This window comes from Schistocerca cancellata, chromosome 3 (genome assembly GCF_023864275.1).
Source record: "Schistocerca cancellata isolate TAMUIC-IGC-003103 chromosome 3, iqSchCanc2.1, whole genome shotgun sequence".
Taxonomy (NCBI): Eukaryota; Metazoa; Arthropoda; class Insecta; order Orthoptera; family Acrididae; genus Schistocerca; species Schistocerca cancellata.
Genome location: NC_064628.1, coordinates 775,838,701 through 775,848,217, shown reverse-complemented (window position 1 = coordinate 775,848,217; position 9,517 = coordinate 775,838,701). Strand labels below are relative to the sequence as shown.

Below are 9,517 nucleotides of genomic sequence, written 5' to 3'. Positions count from 1 at the left end.
CAACCCCCACAAAAAAAATTTAAAAATATTGAGTGTCATGTAATATTTTGTCTAATGTAATATTTTGTATAGACACCTTTTATTAACCTGACACATTCCACATCATTACGAAGTGTTGCATTCATGATCTATGGAACAAGTACTAATCTAATCCAATCTAATCTAATCTCATTACTGTACAGCTACACTATTGATGACAAACCACTGGAAACAGTATCTGGTGTAAAATAGCTAGGATTAGCTATCCAGAGCGAACTTAACTGGAATGACCGCATAAAACATATAGTGGGAAAAGCAGATGCCAGATTCAGATTCGCTGGAACAATCTTAATGAAATGTAACTTATCCACAAAGGAAGTGGCTTATAAGGCACTTTTTCGACCCATTCTTGAGTATTTTTCATCTATCTGGGTTCCCTACCAGATAGGACTGATAGAAGAGATAGAGAAGATCCAATGAAGAGCGGCACGTTTCGTTTCTGGATCGTTTAGTCGGAGCGAGATCGTTACGGAGATGCTGAACAAACTCCATTGGCAGCCGTTACAAGAGAGGCATTGTGCATCACTGAGAGCTTTACTATTGAAATTTTGAGAGCACTTTCCAGGAAGAGTTGGACAACGTATTACTCCCCCTCCCCCCTCCCTCCCATCACCCACATATGTCTCATGTAATGACCATGAAGAGAAAATTCGAGAAATTAGAGCTAATACAGAAACTGACCGACAATCATTCTTCCCACGCGCTATTCGCGAGTGGAACAGTGTTAGTGGGCTCGGTTAGTAGTACAAAAAGTACGCTCTGCCACACACCATTAGGTGGAATGGAGTATAATGTAGATGTAGACTGTCACAATCAGATAACGGTTAGAACTCATGGTGCACAAATTATTTAATAAGCTTTCACAAACTGTACAAGATTTATCAGAACAAACGTTCAAACGAACACTGCATGACTGGTTATAGTTGAGTCTGGTAAGAAGGTACGTTACAGTCGTAACTGGTTGGACGCACTTGCTTCGAGCGCCTACCTCAGCCAACGATTTAATGCGATTTTGTGTAACATATCTATGGAAATGCCTCATTGTTATCTCCGCTCATTAGACGGTTATTGTTTCCGCCTGTAGCCGATTGTGCTTCGCAACTGACAACGGGCAACAGCGCTACCACCTGTCAGGAATCTACTCATCTATTCGTGCAATACAATGAAATTTATCAACATTGCTGTATAATACTGTAAATTTGATAAGTGCCCCATTGTTCTTTTAAATCATCAGTTGTATTGTATTGTGTGTGTGCCATTGTCTGTTGTGGTAAAGGCCTAAGAAAAATAAAATTATTACTATTTTTACAATACCGAAAGGAAAAATGTCCTCCATTTTGCTACAGAGAATCTAACTTTGGCACAGAAAAATGTGAAATACTAATCTATTAAACTTTTGATAATCTGATCTTGTTAATAAAAATGTCTGACAGAAGAGCACTAGTATTTAGATTAAAAACTTCTTCTTTAACAAGAGGTAGAAGGAGTAGGAATTAGAAGTCAGTTACAAATATGTTTATGAACAGATACTCCCACATAAATATATCTTCAGTTTTTTTTAACTGATTCTGCAATCTCTTGGTCAACTGATACGTTTCACACCGTAAAGTTTCTCAAGAAGATGATTTACAGAGTATGAAACAAAGTAACATAAAATATTTTTTCGGTCCTTCACGCTAACGTACAGCGAAGGAATGTAAGTCAACTGCGTTCACATTTTAATTTCACCCTCTTTTTGAAATTATGGTGGAGGATACTAAAATGTATGTTTCTCTTCTATTATCGACGCTCCGCGCGAGGCAGGCGGATAAATATAGTTCATCTCGCCCGCACAGTCTGAGGCGGAGATTCACATGCGAAAATTGAGATGTCTTCGTTTGATGTTCACGGGTTTATGGCAGACAAGTGACATTTGCGTTCCGGCGCTGGTAAATTAGTTTGGGTTAGGGAAGAGGAGTGCTTATGGTTGGGCGAACGTAACCTTTATTTTGCATTGTGTGACGAGAATATGCCTTCGTCTTTGTGAGTGTCATAATGAAAATATAGTTTTAATAATTCTTGTTATGAAATGTGAATCGTGCAAAAGTATGAGATTGTATTGCTGCGGATTTAATGGTTTCGGACAAGTGTCACCATCGAAGCAAATTGATACAACAGGGTATACATTGTTTCCGCTCAAGAACGTAACGGATGTTTCGTTTTCGTGGAATTACATGGTGGTTCTTACAGGTATTCATAGTTATCTCTTTTTTAAGACTAATGCGTCTTTCTTAATAGACAATAGTTATGATCAATATTGGTTTTCTAGCATCTTAAGGGAATGGCATGTTGCAGGTACAGATGTTTACGTGTCTGGGTTTGTGGAAGATGAATCGAATATTAGAAAGAAACTTATTTTGGGCGATGAAGAGAGAGCGATACAGGTAAGTCAGAAAAGGCATTCACCTTACTAAACCTTCCTGTAATTTCCTTCCTGAGACACTCCACCAAACTAAGTTTTTTAAATAATAAATTTCTGGCCACTCGAAATTATCGTGCAGCAGACAGTTTTTACAGCTTCTTTTGGGGTATTTTTCGTCGTCTGTGGAGGAATCTGCTATTCTCTGTGCAAGTATTCTAATTGGAATCGAACGTCTGATATTCAAATACCACAGTAACAGAATTTAAAATGCGCAGCATTACGTATTACCATTGGAGAAATAAGTTTCGCCCGTAGACGTAAGCAGAGGGAGGGAAAAAAATGAACAAAGCGTTTAGTTGTGGGCTTGTTGGTTGTCTCCTATTCTGTGAACTGAAGTACCACTGTATGACATAGTTGACTGCAAAGGACAATTTCTTGTTACCAGAATTATTTATTTCATCATTTAGTCGCAAGTCCGACACACACTATTGGCATTGGTAATTCTCGAAACTCACTCGTCAGTGTATGAGTAGTGAAGGTCTACCTGATTTTGGTGCGGATGGCGTAAAGTTTTAATATCAGCCTTAAAGTAACTAGTGAGTTCTGTCATTCGTGTTTACAGTCCGTCAAAGAATTGAACTCCTTTTTTCCGTTTAGGCTATGTATCTAATGTGGCTTTGCCAAATAGGGACAACACAACTAAGTGATAATTACCAGTACAGTTACGAAAGTGATGCTTTGTGTGTTGTTAAAACTTTTTTTTCTTTTATCCCTTTAATCCTAAATTTTCTATAACTTTCTACCCTAAAGTGCACTATACTATGACAATTCACCAGATGTCTGTTGTTTATATAGAATTGGAGATCAGCAAAATTGAAAGCATCTTGACTGCTGCTTAACTATACTTGAGTGAAGCGTAAAATTCGTATTTGTCCATGTGAATTCTGGCGAGTAGAACTTTTCCTGGCTCCTCCATTATTTTGTTCTTCAGTTCTATGTTGCTATATTAGTCACCACAAATGGATCCATGTAGCATTACAGCCGCCACACAAAAATGGACCCATGTAGGAGGCAGGTCCTTATAGTATAAATGGAAAGATCTTTAATGTAAATTTTGTGGGTTATTGTAGCTTAAGGACTTAGTGTTAAAAGAATACAGAATTATGTACGCAGCACTATAATCACAATTGCAGCATCTTCATACACCTTGTCCCTTTCAAACATTTTCTTATTCTCATGCAAGAATGCCAAAGAAACAATGACCTTGTATTGTGTGAAGGAAATTCATTTCCCTGCCATGCAGAAGTTGCTGACGATTTGGGAATGTATGAACAGTTATTATTTTCATAAACTATTTTATGATGTATTTCACATATCTTCCACGGAATTAGGAAATGTTTCCTCGAATTGTATTTCCTTCAAACTGGGGTACTTATGTCTCCTATTTAGTTTTCATATAGGCAATTAGAGTGGAAAGTTATTTGTATGCAAGCTGAGATACGAAGATTTAGGCACTCAACTACATAGTAAATTTCGAAAGCTTTTGTATTTACCAGTAATCAAATAATATCACATTGATCCAATATGTGTGATGCACTGACCTGTTTGTGAGAAATTGTGAAATTGCAGTACATGCCTTTTTTCTCCCCCCAAATCAAGTAAACATTGATTAAAGACAGAGCTATGTAAGTTAACCACTTTACTGTATTTAATTATAAGGAAATTAAATGAATCACTTCAGAGCATCGTATTTTATAATATGAAAACAAGTGTTGGTCTTGTCAGAGGTACTGCTATTGTTTACTAATTGATCTAGTATTGAAGTAAAAACACAGAGCTGTTGTTTCTTCTTTCAGAGTGAAGGAATGCAGTGGTGAAATTTGGTACTTTTTAGTGAGTTTCCCAACTTCGTTGCTGCCTGTACCTCAGAGCTAAATTTGACTATGTTAATTTATCTATGAATATAGTAGAGGGAAACATTCCACATGGGAAAAATATATCTAAAAACAAAGATGATGTGACTTACCAAACGAAAGCGCTGGCAGGTTGATACACACACAAACATACACACAAAATTCAAGCTTTCGCAACCAACAGTTGCTTCCTCAGGAAAGAGGGAAGGAGAGGGTAAGACAAAAGGATGTGGGTTTTAAGGGAGAGGGTAAGGAGTCATTCCAATCCCGGGAGCGGGAAGACTTACCTTAGGGGGGAAAAAGGACAGGTACACACACACACACACACACACACACACACACACACACACACACACACACACACCTTTCGTCTTTCCCTCTTTCCTGATGAAGCAACCGTTGGTTGCGAAAGCTTGAATTTTGTGTGTTTGTTTGTGTGTCTATCAACCTGCCAGCGCTTTAGTTTGGTAAGTCACATCATCTTTGTTTTTAGATATATTAATTTATCCATGAGTAGCTTTGGAATAATTCAAAGAAAATTAATTATTACTGCACCTGATGTTCAGTGATATGTCATATTACATATACCTAAATTGCATCAGTGCAGCCCTTATACTTCAACTGTTCATTTTTGTGCCCATATAAATTGCCCCAGCAATATATCAGTGTATCCCTCTGTGTCATTATATCTTCCAAGGTAGAAGAATAAAGTGATCTCAAAGAAAACTTCGGCTACAGGTTAGATGAGGTCTTATTTCAGTCGTCAGATATGAGTGCCAACTGGTTGGTGATAAGGGAAATTATTTTTCTGAGTACCTCCACTTTTGTTGTAGTCAGAGGTTTCTTTATTATAGATGTCATATGTTTGTATTCTTATGTCATGAAACATTTCAATTAATTTCACTGCATATGCTTTCTGACTTACAAACTAGAACATAAGTATATACCCTTTTATAAACAGGTGTTTTATCTCTTTTTGGCTATCCATTGGTCACAGAGACTAACACTTCCAAACATTAATTTGCCAGACCACTTTTAAAATGTATACCAAAGCTCCCACCAGCTCTTCTTGCATTACTTCTTGGGAATTGGCCCATGCACTTGAATATTTGTGAGCTCTTGCCATTTGAATTATTATATGCATTTCATACTTGCTGCTGCTATTCAGTTTATTAGTAAAAGTCTGTCACTCTTGTTATTAATTCATGGGTAGTATTTCCTGGTGTCTTTGTTGCCAAATGTCACCATTTCCACTGGGTTTTTTGTTCATTGTATGTCTCAAAGTTTGACTGTTGAACATGCTCCAATATGGCTTTGACTAAAAAGGTTTTCTTTTTTTTAAAAAAAAGACAGCAGTAAAGGAATTTTGTGTGACTATGTATAGGTCCTAATTAAAATACCCTTGTTATGGAAGGTCACATCAAAAGCTCTACCAGTGTCAGCTGACATCAGTTTCCTAGGTTTGGTTGTTCTTTATTTATATCCAGATGGTGGTCTATGTGATTCCCAAAATAAATATCTCACAGTTAATTTTTACAGAAACTTGTACAACCAGTTCCCTTTCTGGTTTCTCCTGAATATTGTGCTTCTTTCGATGTCTCAATCCCTCATAACATATATGTATAGTAATGATGCATCATGAATTTCATTTATTTCTGCTGCAGAATTGGGTTGGAATTTGCTTTTTAAAATGTTCCACATACTTCATGTGTGCCATGTTGTACTATCTCCTTGTTGATTCTAAGTCAGTACTCTGTTCGTGTGTGTATTATGATACTTTGATTATTTTCTCTATTTCCTTGTAGTCTGAAATGGACTGATTACAAGTTCTTACCTTGTTACCCATTTGCTTACAGTAATTAAAAATATCCCCTTTCTTAAATCTTTCAAAGATCTTGTACTTTGGTACACTGTTGCCTATGTAAATTTACTGCTAAAACCTCTCATGCAGTGTAAAGTTATATGTTCTTAAGAAGTTTAACAGTTAATTCATCTAATGTCTTGCCTTCATTTGTAGTTAATAAGCTACAAATAGCGTACGGTCTATCAAAGTATTTTCATTCCTAGCTGAAGTGCCATTAATTTAACATATTCCAGTAACTTTAGAGTCTTGCTGCGAGAGTTGGTACAACTTCACCTGTTACTAAGCCAAGGAAATTGGTGCAAATCTTGAACTGACTTGAAATTGTTGCTTTAAAAAATCCTGTGCCTCACTGGCTGGTGTCTTATCCATTATTTTTTTCATGAATCGTGTTGTTAATAGCACTTCCTGTCCTGTGTTCTGCATACCGGTAATGGTTCGCCTTACAGTAAAAATGGTCTTTTGTTTGCTGACTGATTTCTCCTGTAGCTCCTTCAGTTGGTGGTTCTGGTTTTACCAACTTGTTATGTAACATTTCTAATGCACCTATTTTTTACTCTACGGTTTCTTGTTTGGTCATACTTTAAATTGGTGTGTAGGAAGTTAACAATTCTGTGGAAATTGCTGTAATTGTGCTTAGTGGTAGACGACAAGATAAACATGTTCCCAGTTCCTTTCTGTTGCAATAAAAGGGCCTCATGAACCTTGTTGCATTTCTTCTCAAGTCATGCCATAATGAGTTATCAGCTCATCAAATTAACTGTTACGTACTGTTGCATTTTTATGCTGTTCATGTTTGTGGCACATCTTAAACTTATATCTATACTCCACAACACACATTAGTGTGATCAGTTATACACTGCAAGCTCTCTGTTGACACACATGTAAGTCAGTTAATTGTGAGGCACTTACACTCACTAACATATTTGTGCCTAGATGTGATTACAGCCAAATACATATGGGAGAGTATATAAATGTATGGCATATGAAAACATTGTTGAACTAGTTGCTCTTCATTTCTCAATAATGCTTAATTCACATTTCAGGGATCATTGTATTTTTTCTGTAGGCAAAAATACACACCAAACAAGTTATTATTGCCTTAGGTGAGACACACACTTCTTCAAATATTGTGCTCTTCCAAGTTTACCACTGTGATAATTTGATAGTTGATATCCAATTGATTTACATGTGCACTGCCTAAGGTGTGAATCACTTTTAATTAAGTGTTAAAATTACATTGGAAAAAGAATATGTACAATCTGGTTACAGAAAAATTAAGTAGGCTAAACTAAAAAGCTTTAAAGTAATGCAGTAACAACTAAAGCAGTAAATGTAAAGTACTTTGATTTACACACTTCATATTTAAATGAAAATTTTCTACAAACACTGTCTTATGATGGGCGTTTCAGATGTTAGTTTGAAAAGGCCACATTCAGCAATGTTTATAACTTCCAAATATAATTCGTAAATAGCTGTAAAGAAAATAGCATGAAAGAATTTTTAGTTTGACATCATGGAATGGGTCAAAACATTGTTTTCCTTTCAAAGCAACCACCATGGCTTTTGCATTGGGTCATTTATGAAAACCTTGGAAAAAGCAAATTTGGCTATTCAGGTTGAGATTTGGACCCAGCTCCATGTAAACAAGTCCACTACCTTAAAAAGCCCACAACTTTGGCTTGGTTTCAAAGACCACTAGTTTGCATAGTGTAAGGCAGGTTATAGTGTCTCATTTTCAAGAACAAGATTTTCTATCTAAATTTGGTTTTTCTTTTTGTAACCCATACAGTCTAGCTTATTCAGCTTGTTAAGACAGTCCACGTAGTTCCTTGTTGCTTCATTGGGAACAGTGGTTTACATGAAAAGAAATGGCAGAATTTCTAAATGATTATTTTAAAGCCAGTATTTCATGTATTCTCAGCATTTCAAGACTTTTCTGATCTTGAAAACAGTTGTTCTATGTCTACGCTTCGGGATTACGTTTGTGGGAGGGAGCCAGCCAGTGGATACAGAAAATCATAACTGAGTCTACCTTTAGTGGCAATTGCAGTTCTAAAGATTGAATTGCCAACAGTGTCAGAGATTTGGACCATGAGCTTCAAATCAGTATTTGCCAGTAGGTACTGAACATGTAAGCAGCGTGAAGAAACAAAATATATCTGCAATTCCTAGAAAAGTTAATCAACCTGTTTCCAATCTGTTTCTGCCTCTTCTTTAATGCTTTGTAAGCTCCTCTTCATTTCTTGTGGTTCCTGTATTACTATTTTCCAATTGCTATTTAAGATCCTTCAGATTATTGTTTGTTTCAGCAATTTGACCATTGCTTGAAACAGCTAATAACCTTGACAATAATTTTACAACTCCATTGTTTGAGCCTATAAATTCAGTTTCATCAAAACCAAGAAACAGTGAACAAGCATTCACGTAAACAGTTCCTACTGACTCATTATTGTGAATCCGGTTCTGTGCTACCTCACTGTTAACTTAGATTTTACTTTCATTATCTTTAATGCTATTGTTTCAACTTACAACATAGTCTACTACCTGAAACCTGTTTTGATTACGTTTAATCATCAGATTGATAAACAAACACAGTACTAAGTACGTCGAATTAAAATTTCAGTCTTCTCACTAAAATTCTTGTCTCCACACAAAATTTCTGCCACACAGAAAAAAGATTGTCCGTGGTGATAAAGTTTATACCACAAACATTTTTGTCCCACTTTTTAGTTATCACCTCTTTATTTGCTTATATCATAGGATCCTCCACCACAAATTACATGCTATAGGGTGTAACAATTAATAGCAAATACTCATCTTCATTTCTCAGCAATCTTCTTTGCTGCAGTGGCTGTAAAAGAATTTGCAAATATCTGCTCCACCAAAATTTGCTGCAACTTGGTGAGTTCTTGACAGTGCAGCTAATGTTTTGGTAGTTCCAAGAGAAATTTCAAGAAATTCAAGTTGTGTCTCTTCCATAATTAAATGTTTAATGTATAATACGGTTACTCTGACGGCTAATTTGCCACCCTTCATACATTATTCTAATAATTAGTGGTTACATAATCCTTTATTAGAAACAGAAAATTTTTGTATTGCAATCAAAAACTTGTTGGTGTATACAGGCAGACATCATGGAATTACGTATTAGTTTACTTCCCTCATACTGCAACATGAAGTTTTACACAGCTTTTAGTATAGAAATTCATAAAATAGATTCAGTAACAATGCTTTTTGCAGAGTTGCTTACATCATCAAGGTTCTATGTTCATAACATATGCACATGTTCATTCCACTAGT

General features: G+C 36.1%; 1 protein-coding gene across 1 annotated transcript in view; it reads left to right on the top strand.

Moving 5' to 3' along the window:
• The first annotated feature begins 1,878 nt into the window (after positions 1–1,878).
• LOC126175820 (probable E3 ubiquitin-protein ligase HERC3) overlaps positions 1,879–9,517 on the top strand; it is a 34,134-nt gene continuing 26,495 nt past the window's right edge. The window contains exons 1-2 of the mRNA XM_049922813.1: positions 1,879–2,268; positions 2,374–2,462. Coding sequence (XP_049778770.1) covers positions 2,103–2,268; positions 2,374–2,462 — 255 coding nt within the window. The 5' untranslated portion in view covers positions 1,879–2,102. The remainder of the gene's footprint in view (positions 2,269–2,373; positions 2,463–9,517) is intronic.